We start from the raw sequence: 19,439 nt of genomic DNA, 5'->3' as shown, positions 1-19,439 counted from the left end.
ATTTTGAGGTTTAAAATTTTATAAAAAAAAATAAAAATTTTGAGGTTTAAAATTTTATAAAAAAAAAAACTAAAAAAATAGTTCCATATTTTCTTCAAAATCTCTAAACATAAACGGGACAGGAATTTGAATTGTATCTGATAAGTTACTTTAAATTAATATTCACATATACCTAAAGAGTGGCTTTATGCCAAAATACATCTTTATTCTTGAATATGTCGCTAATGTTCAAAGATGGAAGCCCTCATTCTTAGAGAATTTTCTACACAAAGTTTTGAGCTATGTAAGTCCGTTTCGAGAATTATAATCAAAACTTTTTCCCTGTAGATCTATAGAAATTCAATTTTCTCCCAAATTGTTGAGGAAAAGGTGTGGAATAAATCAAAAGCATTGATTTGAAATCTTAGAAATGGTAAATTTTTACATATTTTTACTACATTTTGCTTGCAAATGTAATTATACCCTTAAATACTGGGTTAGGGGTAAGTTGGATAGGGCCAAAAATTATGTAACACCTCGAAATCTCTAGCTATATATGCCCATCCGTCCGTCTGTTCAAGTTAATTTGTAATCACGCTACAGGTCGCAATTATGGCCCGATTCTCAGAAATTTGGCACGGAGGTGGGGTTTAGGGTCAGAATTGAAGCCTTTAGTCCTATAGAGACTACAGGCCACAATTATAGACCAATCTACCAATGTGGATGGTTATAGGGCAATATTTAGAGAGGAAATAAATTTTATGTACAAAATACGAAAATTTCTACTAAAGAACGAATATTTTTAACCCCGGCGAAATCACAATTACATTAAAAGGTTGACTTCTGATCATTACAGCACTATATTGGATATAAAGGAAAATATGTATTTGACTGGAAAACTATAAGTGGCTATCGTTAGAGCACTCCAGCAGTTAAATGTGACTAAATTTTTTGTGTCTCGCTCGTTACCGTGATACTGGTAGGGTAGCCCGACGTCAAAGAAGTGGACGGAAGAAAACAGCAACATCAGCAGAAATGACTCAAAAGTTGCTTCGCTTGACCGAAAGTGGTGAACTGACGAATTTCGTTTTCTCCGATGAGAAAACATTCGTTGCACAGCAGTTTGTAAAAAAACAAAACGATCGTGTTTACTTGTCAAAGAGGTCAGCTGAAAATGTGCACCTTCGGTTGGCCACCAGAACTCAAGCGCCGGTCATGGTGATGGTGCGGGCCGCCACAACGGCCGATGGTCGCTCTCCGCTCGTATAAATCGACCCTGGCATCAGAATAAATGCCGAATATTATCGCGAAAATATTCTTGAGGGTGTATTAAAGCCTTGAGCACGCAAAAATTTTGGCCGCAAACCTTGGGCATTCCAACAGGACTCAGTACCATCGTACTCAGCACGCCCCACCCAAAAATGGTTACAACATCAGGTTCCTCGCTTCATTTCCAGCGCGCAGTAGTCTCAAAAAAGTCTCAGGAGACCAACCGGTTGGACTTTGTGTCTGGAGAATTTTGGAAAGCCAGGTTGGCACTAAAAAATACCAAAATGTCAATGACCTTAAGCAGGCGCTTCGCTGGGAATGGGCCAATATACCGTAAAGCAACATTCGGGCAGCGTGTGTCGGTTTCATTGGCCGTTTGAAGGCTTTAATTCGTGCCAAAGATGACCAATTCGAACAAATCTAAACATATTCTAATATTTGATGCTATTTCCGAATTTTTTTGCTTTCATTCAATAAAAAAACATGTAATAATTATGGCGTTTGAATTTGTTGCATTTTTTTTATCTCATCCTGTATGTATGGGAGCTATATCCAAATCTGATCCGATATCGATAAAATTTGACAGAGGTATTTCTCTTGCTGTTTCTGATATCTGTTACCAAATATCATTCTTGTGGAATGCATATTACGAATGTGAGGGATATAAACACCAAATCGGAACCGATTTTGACTAAATTTGATGCATTCGCTTCTAGACCGAACTTGGTCGGTGCCAAAATTCACTCCATTTGAACCGATAATAATCATCTGATGCACAATTAACCCGAAAACGGTTGAATATATATGGGAGCTATATCTAAATTATAACCAATTCTCACCAATTTCAATAGGATTCGTCCGTGGGCCAAAAAATATTGTTTGGAATGTTTCATCTCACTATATTAAATAATAAATGCGGGCTGAATTTTGTTCACAAAAATACATAGACATATGGACGGACTGACATACATAAATCGACTCAGAAAGAAATAAAGATCCTCAAAAGTAACCATGGGTCTAACTCGCTTCCTTCTCAATGTTACCAATACATGCACAAAGACATAATATCCTTAACACTATGTGGTTTAGGCTATAACAACCGCTCCCATTATGAAACGAGCAAAGCATGCTCACACTTCTTGGAGCGTAGCTGAATTCTCATTTTTTTGTCTACTCCCAGGAGTGCTCCCGCTCGACATCAATCGAGTTTTACAATTTAATTGAAATCGAAATTTACATTTTCATATTTTACTAGATTTTTTATTTTTCTTTATCAGATGGGTAAACCAATATTGCCGAAGTAGGTAAAAATATTACAATGTACCAAGTTTGAGTCAAATCGAAAGTATCGAGAGTTATCGGCCAGACAAGTGGATACCACTAGGTTGATTCTAAATGTTCTAAAATGGATTTCGTCCAAGGTGACATACGGTGACCTAAATCCATCATTTCCACGTGGCACATTTGGCGGTATCAAATGGATGTATACCCTTTGTAGCATTACATATAAGAATTAGGGAATTAATGAAAAAAGCATAGTGGAACCCACCACACGGATGTAGCAGAGACGCTACTGTGAATATTTGGCAAAGCCGATTCTTCTCACAGATCAGAGATATACTCGAACTTGGAGGATTTTTAGAATATTATTTACTTTTACTCTCATACCAAATAAAGTTATACACTTAGTCCATTATATTAAATTTGTTTGTAATTTTGTTGCTGCTGAAATAGTCCTTGAGCCCGAATATAAGCATAAATTCAAATTTAAAATTTGTTACGACCAATTCTCTTAGGAATACAACAATTGTAACTACATTCTTAAGGAAAGAATTTTTAAAACGTGTTTTAAATTTAAAATAAACTGAAAATACTATATTTAATCCGTTTTCATACATTCCAAAATAAAAACTATATGCCTTTGAATTATTTCTCTTTTAACTCTTCCCATATATACCAGTGGTTGCACATTATTTTTTTACTGATCTTAAAGTGATTTATTAATATATAAAGTAAAGCGTTGAAAAAGTGATTGTTGCAGCTAAAAATTTTTGTGTCCTTAACAGTGGAGATAGTGATATTTTTTTAGTTTTTTTTTTTTTTTATTTCATTAAGTTATTTCAAATATTATATTTAAAGTAGATTTTTTTGTTTTTCATATATATTTTTTTTTCACTTTAAACTTAATTATGTGTACAACGATGTGAATATTTTGCTTGTAAGTTAAGGCATGCGAAAAACAAATGCTTTATATAAACGTGCTGAGGAGCGCATCATATGGATTTACATAAACAATTATCATATTCTTTTGACATATGTTCATGCTTTGCTATTAATTTTTGCAGAGTTTGCCAATGAATGGATGTCATCTCATCGTATGTTTATGTTTGTCATTAATTAAAGAATTTGTTTATATGCAAAATTTATTGTAATTTTTTTTGGGGTTGCAAATATGATGAGAATTTTAAGTTTGGTTTATTTTCTAAAGCTAAATTATACAGATAATGGAAAATATAATTATATAATTTAAATTATAAATTTTATAAAATACATAATTATTTTTTTTTCTAACAGTCCCTAATGCAGAATCATGCAGGATATACAACGAATTTTACAATCACAAGATTTCGTGATAAGAGCTTAATTAATTGGAATATTAACTTATTTCGGTAGAACGAGACACGTAACTCTCTGTTCATTTAAAATTAGAACTTCAAAAGTCAGGCGGACTTAAAGATAGCTTACACCACTGTACATATTTAATCAAGCATGCTGTAACAAATGTATTGGGAATATCTGTATAGTAAAGCAAGCCCACTGTGATCGTTGATGAACGCTTCCAACTGCATTACTGCAACTAACATTTGAAATCGAGCGGAATAGGAAATTTGCTCTAGGCAGTATGTGATCACTTGCACCTAATATTATTGCTAGAGAAATTTGACATAAAGAAGGTCTAAATTTGAAATCGGATATACCATATATCTGGCGCAACCACGCAGAGCTAATTCCACTCGGACCTTGGCCGATTGATCCAAAATTTGTGAGTCATAAACGAAAGCTGTAATGTTCTAAGCTCTTCCATAGTCATCAAAAAGGCGTAAATCGCAACAAGGATAAGGGATAATCCCCATCTACTATAAAACGACGAAAAAACGGCAGTAAGTTCGGAAATGCTATAGCCTCTACGATGCAAACACTAAAATTAATTTAAAATCAGTTATTTTAGAATCTTTAAAAATTGGGTCTATTTTTACATGTCGAAGACTACTTAGTTGTATAATGAAGAGTCTCTTTAGAAATCTTGTCCGACAACAACGGTTTTGCAAAAACTAAAAGAGTGACAGGCAAAAGTCGAATCTTCTTGATTTTAAAAGAATTTTGCTCCTACCAAAAAACGAGGAAAACAGGCTCACTCATATTCAAGCGACATCGAAAAAATGAGTTTGCTTCACTTTTTTTTGTTGTCTACGATATTTGGCTATTTTCGTCAAAGAAATCAGCATAAACAATGCCAAAAAGTTTGTCATTTGTGTATTTTGGATTTCGCCTGTAAGTTATTTTCAGTGTTTCGGTAGAATGGAAATATTGGTACTTTGACACACAAAATCAGTGGTCCATTCTACCCGCTGTCCTAAAGAAAGATCCACATAAGCTTTGGAGGTGTTAAATAATTTTTGGCCCAATCGAACTTATAATACCTCCAACACATAGTATTGTAGGATATAAAAAGTCCATTTATATATTTTTATTCATCTTATAGTGTTGTTGGTTGGCCCCGCACGACTCTAGCCTTTGCTTTCTTGTTTTTCAGTCGATTTTTGAGGATTTTAAAGCTTTTGGCTAAAATTTGTAAGAGATTTTGCATTCTAAATACAATATATACCTTCCCACTGTTTGGTATACCTCCCATAGGAAGGTAACGGTACACTTGCCGTATTTTAAAGGTTTCTTTGACATTTTGAATCATTTTGTGTAGGAACCACAAATGCTGATGCATGTAGCTGAAACAAATTTTTTTTCGTAATCAGTATTATGGAAAAATATTAAAAATTGGAATTTGGCCTATTATATCCTTAGGTCATTAAAAGTTAAATTCGAAAGACAAAATTTAAAAAAAAAATTAATGTTTAAGTACTTACGCTAAATCTCACTGAGAGTGTTTGCTTTAAATATGCCAAAGACATGTTATTTAATTTTTTTTATTTTTTTCTTTTTAAATGTGATGATGAACTTGACACTAAAAACAAAATTGTTAATTGTTGAAGCCAATCGCCCTTGATAAAAATTTAAGCACCTTTTGTAAGATTATTTTTCTTATAAAAATTGCAAATAATATTCGAAAAAAGCTGAAAGCATACAACAAGAATGTTCGAAAGTTGTTTTTAAAAAAATGTTTTATTTATTCATGTTTATATAAATTCACTTAAAAGTATATATATAAAACAAAACTTCATTTTTTTATCATTATTACAGTATGTTTTAAGATTATTAATTATATATTCAGACATATTTATATATAAAAAAAATTGGAAATAGACAGTGGAGAAAGAAATAAATATGTAGTTACATAGAAAGTTATTTATTGGAAAAGAAAAGCTTTATTGATATCTGACAATTTTTTTTGGAGTAATGAAAAATTGTCATGATTTGTAGGCTTACATTGTTTTTACAATACTTAGAAATTATAAAAAAAAAATATTTTCATGAATTTTTAGTGTACTTTTCCGTTGGGTAATTTTTTGAAAGAAAAAGGAAGTAATACCGAAATAAAAGATTGAGTCTAGGCCAGTTTCTATGGTTTCATCTCTTCCATTTAAGGTTTTTCTCTTTTCCTTTGTGAAAAGTACAGTAAATATCCATGGGTTTGTGAAAGAAGGAATATAGAAAGCTGAATCCACATATAAAAATACAGAAATTATTTTAGAATGGTGATTAAGAAAGTTAATAAATATTAGGAAAAAAATATATGTTGATGTATTGAAAATACGCAAACACCCGGAAATGGTGCGTATCTCGGATATACCCACATGTGTAACAAGGTGAGGGTGACAAATTGTGTTTTGTTTTTGTAGTGGTTGTTGTTGGAAGGTATCGTATGAAAGGTGATGTGTAAATATTCAAAAATGTTGTGAAACGAAAAAATCTTTGCCTGAAATCTATGATTTTTTTTTTTTTGAATAATTTATTTTACAGCGGCTCAATAAACAGTCTCTGTATATTTCTTAAAAAAGTTTAATGTGTTGTTTTAAGGGTTATTCAAAGCAGTTATATTTTGAATATTCAATTTTTTTATTTTAAATTTTAGATGGAAAATAAAATAAAACATGCATTCTTAGTAAAAAAAGAAAGAAAGAAAAACATGCCAGTCAGTATTTTTTATTTGCATTTAGAATTTGGAAAAAAAGGATATATGTAAGCAAAAAGTATAAATTTATTTACAAAAAGGTTTTAGCGTGAAAAAAAATTTACCTCTCTTTCAGGGTTAGCAGTTCGCAACATGCTGTGATGAGTTCGTTAAGAAGAATTTTGTTCAAAAGCATTGTGCCATTTTCAAAAATATCCAATATTAGGGTGGTAAATTTCGTATTATTTGTTTTTTATTTTTTTTTTTTTTCATTTTTTAGTTATTTGCGAATAGCATATTTTCAGCCAATTTGTATAGCCGATTTTCTGTAAATTTGGATTTTATTAGTATTAATTTTTCAATCTTTTTTGTTTTGGCTTGTTAATTGTTTTTATTTATTTTTTTCGGTTTCAATTGTTTTACTAATAAAAAGACATTCATTCAATAATTTATTAATTAATTAATTTGTTGATTTGTGTTAATAATAATAGTCAATTAATAAATTTTGTTTCATTAATTATAATATTGCACCTTAACAACAACACTTAAAACTAAAATATTTGTATTTGTAAATATTATTACCGATTTTCTTAATTTTTTTATTTTTAATTATTGGTTTTTGCAATTTTATTATTAATATTTTTATTTTTTTACCCATATTCTCCAATAATAAAAAGCGTTTATCTCTTTGTTAAATTGGTGTTTTGTTTTTTTCTTTCTGTTTGTTGGAGGTTGAGTGTATGATTCGTATATTTATGAGGGCTTCAATACCGTTTTGAAAATTTGACATAATATCAAATTGTTGATATTTCGGCTAAGTGTTTGTCTAGGATCTTCAATTTTCTTAATTCTTCAAAATGTTTTATAACAAAGGGTGCCGCTGTAGGCAGGAGGTGTTCTATAATAAATATAGTTCCTACTGAATATTTTTTCTGAAGAAAATTCTTCCTCGAGAGGTCTGATGAAGTAGTATGGACAAAATATTCAAAAATATCTTGGAAGGAAGCATTTGAAAATAAAGTTTTCTGGATTCAATATTCAAACGTATTTCACTTTAAACTGCAAGTACCAGGGATATCTTGGGAATGCAGTTTAAGTTTTTAAAGCACCAAGGGTACCGTTATATGGGGGACCAATGTAGAAAATATTCTTCCATCGACGGTAGAACCCATTAGAAACTCTAGATACAAGATTTGGAACAATTCGTGGCATGTGAAAAATATTATTGAAACGCAAAAAATAGGAATACAAAATTTGGAATAATTCGGTGTTGAAATTTGCCTAAAATCATTAAGAACCGAATATCAGGGGGTACATTTATGGTGACTATACGAAAACGTGCACCGATTTTCAACACCAAGCATTCTAGATACAATACAAGCAATTGTACTAAATTTCAAACATCTCCGTAAAATAATGTGGGATATATCTTGAAAAAGGCACATGTGGAGGGTATGAAAATACAATATCCTACACCAAGATCAAATTTTTGCAAAATCGGTTGTCCCCAATTTGGTTGTCCTCAAATATCCATTTTTTGGGAGTACTTTTGGAATAACTTTAAACTATATTATAACATTTTTCAAGGGTGTTTATCATAAGTTATCATATCGAAATAGCCTCAATTTGGGTTGGTAGAGGTATTTCTTAGCTGTATCTGATTGTTTCGGTGGCATATCACGAAAGTGAGAGACCTAAACACCAAATCGGATGGTAAATTTGTATGGGAGCTATAGATATATCTGAGCCGATTTTCATCAAACTTGATGTACTGGCTTCTAGGATGAATTCGGTCATACATGGCATAATCCACTCCATTTGGTTTGATATTAACTATATACCTGAAATAGGATTAAGATATATATGGGAGCTTTATCTGAACCGATAAAAAAGGCATTTCTGGCTGTATCTGATATCTGGTACCAATTATCATTGTTTTGGTTTGCATAAATCGACTCAGAAACACCAATTCGGATAAAAGATATATGGGAGCTATAGCTATATTTGAACCGATTTTCTGATTTTGAAGTATTTACTTTAAGCCGAACTCGGTCAGATGTGTCGAAATACATCAAATTTGGACGAATGTTACACATTCGGTGCAAATTAAATTGAAATCGGACGAAGATATATATGGGATCTAAAAATTGCATCTCAATCGGACAATAAATGGCACATATACTCTGTTTGCACAAATCGACTCAGAATGTGATTCTATAAAGATCATCCAAAAGAATTATGAGTCCATTTTGTATTTGGTTCGGTATGTTCGGTTTATAATCTATCATTTATTTCCGAACACCTTATAATTATAGCTCTTCGAATGTCTCCTGAAAGTCCCAAATTTGCTCCCTGAAATTTCTTAAAAATCATTCTAAAAAATTATTGTTTGAGTCCCTCACAATTCAACAATTGTTTTTCCTTCAAATCAGCAATTATAGTGCTCAAGAATGTCCCGAAAAATCACAATTTTAGTTCTTCGTGTAATTTATACTCCACCATAGTGGGGAGGGTATATTAAGTTTGTCACTCCGTTTGTAACACCTCGAAACATACATTTTGGGCCATGTAGGTCCACGTTTTGTTGTATCCCCCATATAACAGTACCTCCCGATATTCGGTATTTTTATGATTTTAGCGACATTATTAAGCGAAATTGTTTCAAATTTGGTATTTGAAGATCGTAATGGATACTACGGCCTATGACAGAAAATTGTCTCTTCAGGTTCACGTCATCGTATAGTCCTAATATAACCGTACCTCCCGTTATTTGTTATTTTAATGACTTTAGCGACATTATTCACCGGAATTGCTTCAAATGTAATATTTGAAGTTGGTAATGGATACTACAGCCTATGACAAAATATTATCTGTGCAGGTTCATGTTTTGGTATAGGCCTATATAATAGGACCTCCTTATATTTGGTATTTGGATGATTTTTATGATGCCGGTCCACGTGGTCGTATAGACCCTAATATAACGTATTCAGTATTTTTAAGATTGTAACAGTATATAATTTTTTACGGATTTTATTTTTTTGAAAATGGCCAAATTCGTTGCAAGTGATGGAGGGTATTCAAAGTTTGGCCCGGCCGAACTTGAAGCTTTTTTATTTTTAAATATCTTCTTTTATAAATGTCTGATTAAAGCACAAATACATAATATCCCATGCCGTAATGTGACCTAGAATGTAACAATTTGGCAGATCGTGATCCAATGAGAAGACAACATTGCAGCTAATTCGGCCATATCCTTCGAAATACCGAGTTATCGGAATATGGGAAAGTTTCTGTTGTTACGAACACTAAATAAAACATTTAAAATGATTCCGTTCAAAATCAGCTTAAATCACCACAATATTTAATATCGAGAGTTACCGTTTAATAAAGGCAATTCAAAAATGTGTACCAGCCGATGGTAACTCTGCGACCTCAAAAAAAAATAAATAAATAAATAAAAGAAAATTATGCAAAAAAATATATTGCTAAAATCATTCAAATACCTGGTGGTCCGTTCTAAGGGAGTTATACGAAATCTTTAACTTTTAAAGGACATTTTTGGCCAAATACCATTCTTAACACATTTTTTCCATTCGGAAGCCAAAGAAATTTACGTAGAGGGACACACAGACGGAAGTTAAGTATTATATTGACATATCATTTTATGCTGATCAATACATACTTTGTGGGGTCCAAAATGCTTACTTCGAGAAGTTATATCAAATTTTATATTAAGGGAGATTTTAAATTATAGGGAGATTAGAAAACGAAATTACACGAATTTTGTTGAATCTGAACGAAAAGGCCGACCTAAATGAAACAGAGTAATTCGTCGACACAGGCCTTATTAGATATTCTCTTAAATATACTTTAAAAAGTTCAAAATTTAAAAATTTTATTTCGCCCCAATTTTTTAAAACTAAGTACCATCGTCCTGAAAAAGCTCATTTCATGGTATTGTATGCTTCAATTTAAATAATAATATAGTTTAGGGTAGAAATCAAGTGGTTAATTTTTCCAAAACCCTACCGAAAAAAACTCAGTGCTTAAACTACCATTTCCTTCCATTCAAAACACTATTATTAGTATACCCAAAGGGGGGAAATATATGTAATTTCACTACGAAATACTAAGGTGACCTAAGCTGCAATTATTTCCATTAACTAGCATTGAAACCCTCCCTCAGTGTTCCACTTTTGCGTGTGTGTGTGTTTCCAGTATTAATGTAGGTGTGTCATAATAGAGTTTGTGTTTGTAGCGTTTCTTTTTTATTTTTTGGGGGGTAAGGGTAGTTAAGCTTGTTTACTTACTTAGTCAACCCCCACACCCTTCTTGATAGAAATGTCTTAATAGCCTCTATAAAATAAAGTTAATAGATTTTTTTGGAAGTACACGTAAGGTAGTATTAAAAAACGGTTGTTCTTATTTTTTCCCTTGTTTCTTTTCATAGCTTCATAAATGGAGTAAGTAGCTGAGTTAAAGGTAGACTAAGTACAATCGGAAGTTGGTGTAATAAGTTGCTTTGGTATTTTTCACAGATTTCCCTAACATCCGCCCCAGCAAAATAAGGGTGGCCAAAAATTTAATGGGGAGCGTTGTGTTTTTTCTTTTTGTTTTGGGATTCTTTAAAGTAGTTTAGTATAGCAATTAAACCGTTAATGGATAGCAGTAGTTTTGTATTGTGAAGCAAGAAAAATATGATGCAATTAAAAATATTTTACTTTACCATTGTCCCTTTTAAATTTGCTGTTAACCTAATCTAACAAAACGTACCTTTATGTTCGACGTTTATGGTTTTTTCTTGGCATTACACGATGTAATAAAAAAATCTTAACTAGAGTTTCTTATGGCATTTCAGTGTTGAATTATATGTGATCGACTGATAAAAAAAGCCCCGAAGGCATGGCTGAAACAGGGTTCTTAAATTTAGCATGTGATGAGTTAAATTTTTGAGAAAATTTGAACTAAAATGAGTCAAAATTGCAGGAATAAAAGTCGAACAAGAATTTTGATATTTAATATGTGCCTGAGAATGTAGCACCAGTTGCGAGGTCCAATACCGTATCCGCTTAGAAAATTTCCTTTGAAAAATGTGGCAACTATCATTTAAATTCTGAACATCGGTATATGTCTTTATATAGTGTCTATACCACAATTCGTACCTATATGAACAGTTTTTTGTACGGATGTTTTTTTGCCCAGAATGCAATTTGCGATTAGAAGCCAATTCCATCGAAAAATATCACTAAAACCTCAATCCTAAATTCGGCTGCGGTACAGTTTTAAAGGGGCCACACCCAATCGAATGAGCAGCCATTGTGTGGAAATTTGTAATAGGAGTACGAAAAGTCCTAACTGATACAAAAATGTACTTTACTACTTTTATTCTTGAGCAAAGGGATGTAGATGTACATTTTAAGGTTTGTATGGACCATTCTCTTTCATAAAATACATAGCTCACGAAGTTTTGATGGTATAAAATCATATTTATTTATTTGGCGATCGAGAGAACTAGAGCCTCAACGTGTATCAAAGGTGTAAGCAATATAGTCACATTCTTGTGGAGGTATCAGGAAGAGGTTGATAGTATATCTAATGATGAACTACACCAGTAATCTCCAAAATGTACCTTAAGGGTACATAAAAAAAGCCACAGACTATCAAAATAATGTACTTTTTTGGTAACGAATTGGATTTATTAAATTAGGCATGCATTTTTGGTTGTAGTATTTTCGTACTACTTTTCGTACTTAATTCGTACTACCAAGATGCTAAAAGTTCTAAGAAGCTTGGAACGATCGGAAAGCACTTTCAATTTTTCATGCAATTTAGTCTACTTGAAAAAAAGTGGGGAGGACAGATGGTTCTTAATATTCTTCCAATGTTATTATAGCAAAATTGACAATATAGAAAGGTACAAAATATACTAATTGATTCTGACCATCGAGTTAGAGATAAACATAGTGGTTCGATATGACCATTATACTTTTTTACTTTTTGGTACTAAAATGTACTGAATATCTGCGAAATTCTAAATAAATCTTTCAGCATAAGTAGAATTTGTGAAAATATATAGGTACTAAAATAAATTAGATATAATCACAAGGAGGACATATCGCGATCCTCCAATGCGTATCATGTGGTATCAAAATTTTGCAAATTTTACCGATGTACATACGTCATAAGACAACATTGTAAAAATCACCATCTTTTGTTCCTGTCTGTACCGAGTCGTTCACAAAACTGTACGTTTTTCAGATTGAAGGAGATTTGTCACGATTGAGTTCTTTCTGTACAAAATATATAAATAGATAAAAATTACACTTTTACCCCAAAATATACACATTGGTACTCCTTATACAATCAGCTGTAAGAAAAAGTACACTTTGGAAAAATCGACGATTGGGCTCTTTCCCTACAAAAAGGTAAAAAATACACTTTCACACCAAAATATACAAATTTGTGCTCTTCATAAAATCTGCAGTACGAAAAAGTACAATTTGGGAAAATTTACGTACGTAATTAAACAAAATCGTAAAAATAGACCTCCTTTGTACCGAACTTTACAATTGCACACAATAATGTGCCATAACTGTACCCTTTTTCACCTCAAGGAAACATGTAGTATTGGTACAAACTCCTTTGAATTATACCTACAACTTTAAATTACCAAAATATTCAAATTCGTACTTTTGACAACATAGGCTATACAAAAAAACGTACAATATGCCAAAAATATTTGAAGTAAAACTTTCAAGCTTGGTATCAAAATTTACGTACCAAAGCTTACCTTTAACTAACAAAATATTCAAAATCTTATTAGGGTGGACATTTTTTCCTGAATCCTTCAAGTTTCTGAAAATCTGGAGCTACCATTCTATGGAGGCTATAGCAAATGCTAGATCCATAAAGAAAATTTTTTCCAGGATAATGTTGGTCTAACAGAAATTAATTCTCAAACCTGCCAACTATCGTAAACCGGGAGGAAAGGCTATAGGGGAGCCATACCAAATAGTGGGTTGGCATTGAGCATTTTTGGTAAGAAGAAAATATACCTAATCAGGATCCGAAATTTCAAGTTCCAACAAAATGATTTGGAAATTGATATCGGAAGGCAACGTTATATGGGAATGTAAAAAGGTACGGTTCTGTGGGGAAGCATCCACCATATCTCAGAGCTCTCCATCCAAATTTGAATAGACGGATTGAAATTTGAAATCGGAAGGCAACGTTGTATGGGTATGGTTCTGTGGGGAATACTGTGGGCAACACCAAATCGCTGAGCTCCCCACCCAGGTTTGAATAGACGGATAGACAAGCATCCTTAAGTCCATTCACAATTAAATGGTGATCAAGAATATACGCAATATAAAGGTATTCGAGATGTTGCAAACGGAAAGAAAATTATAATATAAACGCCATCTCATACAGGAGGGTATAAAACATTAATATTTTTATACCCTTCACCATAGAATAGAGGGTATATATAATTTGTCATATCCTTTGCAACCCAGAAGGCCTCAAAAAGTATGTATAGACATTCCTGATCAGCGTAAAATTTAAAGTCAATGTAGTCTGTAATTTAAAGTCTGTTGAAATCAGAAGTTTGAAATTTGTCACAAAGATTTATTGGGCTGATTGGAATTGAAAATGGGCTATGGGTGTCTGCGTTTAGGTATAGTCCCCATATAACGATAGCTCTCTCTCACTGATAGGTATAGCCCCCCTATATAGCAGTACCTCCCGATTTTCGGTATTTTGAAGGTTTCTTCCAAAATTTCCAATTAAATTAGTCGAAACTTGACAATTGGGGTTGTCGACACATCTATTTCCTCCTGTTGTTCGATCTCCAAAAACTGTTCGATTCAGGTGCACTAATTAGTATATTTCCCATATAACGATACCGTCAAATTTTGGGTTTTTGAAAGTTTCTGCCACAATTTCTAACCAAATTAGGTTTTCGCTAATTGGGTTATTTTTGTTTTTTTTTTTAGTTGAAACGGAGTCAACATATGCACCTCATTTTTTTTATAACTTTTTTAATTTATCTCCTTGTGTAAATCCATATAAATCGAATTTGGCGTCAGTTTTGATATATAGACATGTTGTATGCCAATTATGAAATCTTGCACAGGATGGATTGCCAGGAAGAAACTCTCTTTTTCCGTCAGGTGTACCTCAATTTTCAATTCAGGAAAGAGATTAGGTATTTTACCAGGAATGACAGGAATTTCGCAAAATATTAACAAAAATATATGTTCCAATAAATTAAGTAATTGCCTGGACAAAAAAATTAATATCTTATCGCTTTAGTTCTTGGAGTTACAAAAGGGGCTTTCCAGCTCAATAAACAGGTTTAATTTAATACACTGGTATGGGGTATTATATCATGAATTTTTCCTTCATAATTTTCGACAATACGTGCCATGGTGGATTCACAATTCTTTAATTTCCAAAATTTTTTCCTTCAAGAATACCCATATACAATAGAAACAGGCTCTCAGTTAAAATTTCTGTTGCATTGTGTAATTTCCGATAAATTTCCTTTATTACTTTTTTGTTTGTTCTATATATTTTTTTATATTTATTTTATAGAAAAATTATCTAACTGTATAAATAAGTTCTCTTGTCTGTCTGTCGACCTGTGTGTGTGGGGTTTCATTGTTTTTTTTTTTTTTTTCGGTTGTTATTGTGTATTCATTTATTTTGGGTGGGTGGTTTAATTTAGTTTTATTTATTTATTAATTATATTTAACGTTACGGGTTTTATCGTTCTTTTTCTACTTCTTGTTTATACAGTGTGTGTGTGTGTCTGTGTGAATTGTTTGTCATTAAGCATTAACTACTGACAGCTGTTTCCCCCGTTCACGGAAAAAAACCTGTTTCCGTTTCTAATGGTGGTTGTTGCCAATACATTTTTGACCTCCTTGCAATGGGCACCTATGATTCCATTTGGTAATTGTTTCTATAAAAAATGTTTAGCTTTTTTGTTGTTTGTCTAGAAATTTGTGTTTTTTTTTTTTCGTTTTAATAATTTTGATTATTTTTTTTTGTTAATGTATTGTGTAATTTGGTGTGTGTGTCTATGTCTGTGGGGGTGTGCGTTTCCTGGGGGCCCAGGGGTTATTTTTAATGTCTCTATGTATAATGCAAATGTGTTTGTGGTTTTGGCTTTGGTTTTTTTAATTTGTTCGGTTTTAGTTTCATTTTTTTTTTCTCTTGTTTGTTTAATCAGTTTAATTCTTTGTTTAATTAAACTATGACTCTTTTGGTTAATCACCACCTAAACTTAACGCCTGAACTATACGTGGATCAGCTTTACTACCCTCACGGAACTCCTCTAATGTCAAGCGATCATCGTGATTTTTATCCATTTGATCGAAGATCTTATCCACTCGTTTCTGGGGCGTGTTCTCGTCATCTGTTTGTGGCGTCTGACCCTGGAGGCAGGATTTTTGTAAAAAAGAAATATAGAAAAGGAATTATTTTTTTATAAATATATTTTAGAATATTGTAGAATCTCAATATATTTTTAACACAATGGGACCGAATAATTTTTAAGGATCAATAAGACAAGTAACGGCCTAGGGATTCTCACGCTATAAATTATTGAGATTGTACTGAATAAGATATAACGAAAAGTCGAGATGTAATTCTATATTAGTAAAAAGTTAGTTTTAAAATATAAGTCGGTTTTTTGAAAAAAGACAAAAACTGAACAAAAGGTAATAAATATTATTTCCAAATCCAAGAATAATTGGCTGAATGTCATTGACGATTCTTTAAATAGAAAATAGCCAAAATGTTGGTCAGAAAATTCGTGAATGACATCAAACTTATAATTCTTTCCAGGAAGGCCTTTGCAAAGTCATTAAAAAATCTGAGATTTTTTTAAGAAATTTTAAAAAAGATAATTTTTTACAACATTTACGAACGAAGTCCAGGAAAAATAACCAATTTATGGTCGAAGATCACTTTAACAATTATATCAACGATTTTTTACAAATAAGTTCCAGAAAAGTCTACAAAGATGGTTCTGAAGATCCTTCGATATGCAGGGTGAGATAAAAAAACTGCAACTCACTTCAGACTGCTTTCATTTCTAAGCCACTCGTCCGACTGCTGTTAAAATTATTCCAGTGATAGCTCATTATATAGTTTACAAGCGTACAAAAGCATTTCGGTGAGAATTTTCCAGAATGGAATTCAAGCGTGATAGTGTGATTTCTTTATATTTGACTGGAAAGCCACAAGTGGCTATCGTTAGAGCATTCCAGCATTTAAATGTGAATAACTCTTTAGTGGCTCGTAATATCGATCGTTACCATGATACTGGTAACGTAGCTGACGTCAAGGAAGTTGACGTAAAAACAGCAACATCAGCAGAAATGGTTCGAAAAATAATGAAGCGACTTGATCGAAACCCACGTCGCAGTGGCCAAAAAACGGCTCGTGAGCTGAACATATCGCTCGTGAGCTCGGGATGAAGCCATTGAAATCCCAAAAAGTGCAAGTGCATTTCTAGCGCAAAATGGCCACCGAAATCTCCGGATACCAATCCGTTGGACTATTGTGTCTGGAGTATTTTGGAAAGCAAGGAGGGTTTATTAAAGCCTTGGCACGCAAACATTTTGACCGCAGACATTGGACATTCCAACAGGACTCAGCACAAAATGAGGTTCTTCGCTTCATTTCCAGCGCATAATGGCCACCAAAATCTCCGGATGCCAATCCGTTAGATTATTGTAACTGGAGTATTTGGATAGCAAGGTTGGCACTAAAAAATGCCAAAGTGTCGATCACCTCAAGCTAGCGCTTTGCCGGGAATTTTCCAAAATACCGCAGAACAACATTCCGGCAGCGTTGAAGGCCACAATTCGTGCGAAAGGTGACCAATTCGAACTTTGAACAAATTCTAAACTTGTTCTAAAATTTGATGCTACTTCCGACATGTTTTGCTTTCATTCAATAAAATTTAAAATTAAAACATAAAAATTATGGCGTTTGACTTAGTTGCAGTTTTTATCTCACTCTTTAAATATTCTTTCAAAATTGAAAAAAAAAATTAAAAAACCCTTCTTTTAGTCGAAGTCGAAGTTTTGGTCAGAAAATTCGTGAAAAATATCTAACTCAAGATTTTTTGATTAATTAAATATCCACTTTCTGTGGGTATAATGTCATTAAAAAATTGTCTTCAAATTTAAGATTTTGTTCAAGAAAGAGTTTTTTACAACACTTCTTTCGTAACTGTCCAGGAAAAATCCCCAATTTATGGTCAGGAGGTCATTCGAAATATTCTATGAAAAGTCTACAAAGATGGTTCTAAAGGCTCTTCCACATATTTTGTGAATAAGTTTTTTTATAAAAGGTCTTAAGAAATCCCCAAATTTTTGTCCAGTTGATCCTTTATAATATTGATAAAAATTCATGGATTTCGTCCCGATAGACATTGAAATAATTTTGGGTATAAGACCAGATTTTTGGTCCTTGGTTGTCCGTCTGTGAAACATTTTCAACAAATTTTTTATACGTGATCTTTAAAAAAATCTTATTAATCCACGATTTTTTGGCATGAAATTTTAATTTTTATGAAAGGGGAACTTTTCACAATTTTTGATTAAGAGGTCCTTTGAATTTTTTTGTTTGAATCTTGACCCTAATTCACAAAATTTTCATCTTAAGAAATCCATGATTTTGGTTCTGTCTAAGAATTTTGTTCGTAAAAATTGAAAAAGATGACACGGGATTATATCTGGACTGTCACATTATAAGTTTCTTTCAACGAAGCTTCAATAGAACAGTAAGGTTTCAAAGTTTTTTTTCTCAAACCATATTTTTAATCCCCTAAGGACTCTCTTAAAGTAACATTTTAAATTCCAAATATTACAATAAAAAAATTTAAATTAAATAAAAAACCAAGAAGTCAACCCAACACCATATACATACCACCATTTGATAGATGGCATCCACAATATTGTACATTTCCTCTCTTGTGATATAGCCATCATTATCGACATCGTACAACCGAAAAGCCCCTGTAAAAGAAAATATTTGAAAACAAAAAAAAAAAAAAAAAAAACATGAATACCAACAAATACCATCGATTAGAAAGTCAAGTCAATATGACAATCGTGTAGCAAGAAAAAAAAACACGAATGTCAACGCTTACTCACATTGCAACTTTTCATCGAGATTTCCTCTGGATGTAATCGATAAAGCTCTAATGAACTCTTCGAATTCTATCGCTCCATCCTGTGGGGAGACAACGGGAAGAGAAGAAAAACAGAAGAAGAGAAATATAAAAATACACTTTTTTTGCTTTTCTGGATGGGAAATGGATTTTTCAAATGTGACATGAATTCTCAGTAAAAGTGTGAAGTGATGTCGCATGGCGATGACGATGATGGATGTATTTGAATTATGATAAAGTGTGTGACATAAAAGTTTTGATATGAAATGGTTATTTTTTTGTTTTCAAAAATGCCTGCTGGTAAGTGTTTGTCTTTTGAGTGATACCATTTATGTTTCTGGGGAATCTTAACCCTCAGTAAAATGGAGGGATTTTCTTAATTTTTTTTTATTAAAATCATAAAAACTGCAACGCTAATTGCCTTAGCATTTTCCTAATCTGTTTGCAATGAGTTAATATATTCTAATGGAGTAATGGATTGATGTACTGATTACCTAACTTTTTCTCAGGTAAATTTTTAAGACTAATTAAATTAAGAAAAGTTCTCTAAAAAATAGTTTTTTGGTATATTAGGATTTGGAAAATTAGAGACTATTTCTCCTCTTTCTGGTAACTCCCTTACCAGGAATTAACATTGCAATTAAAATATTTTTT

The 19,439-nt window shown here is 32.4% G+C and overlaps 1 protein-coding gene across 2 annotated transcripts in view; it reads right to left on the bottom strand.

Moving 5' to 3' along the window:
- Positions 1-6,731: 6,731 nt before the first annotated feature.
- LOC101894042 (frequenin-1) overlaps positions 6,732-19,439 on the bottom strand; it is a 139,120-nt gene continuing 126,412 nt past the window's right edge. For both annotated transcript variants that reach the window (XM_005184524.4, XM_005184525.4), the window contains exons 6-8: positions 18,769-18,847; positions 18,542-18,630; positions 6,732-16,035 (exon numbers count right to left, since the gene is read on the bottom strand). In XM_005184524.4, coding sequence (XP_005184581.1) covers positions 15,868-16,035; positions 18,542-18,630; positions 18,769-18,847 — 336 coding nt within the window. In that variant the 3' untranslated portion in view covers positions 6,732-15,867. The remainder of the gene's footprint in view (positions 16,036-18,541; positions 18,631-18,768; positions 18,848-19,439) is intronic.

Source organism: Musca domestica, unplaced genomic scaffold (assembly GCF_030504385.1).
Source record: "Musca domestica strain aabys unplaced genomic scaffold, Musca_domestica.polishedcontigs.V.1.1 2, whole genome shotgun sequence".
Lineage (NCBI taxonomy): Eukaryota > Metazoa > Arthropoda > Insecta > Diptera > Muscidae > Musca > Musca domestica.
Note: the sequence above shows the minus strand (reverse complement) of the source record. Positions and strands in the feature narration are given on the sequence as shown.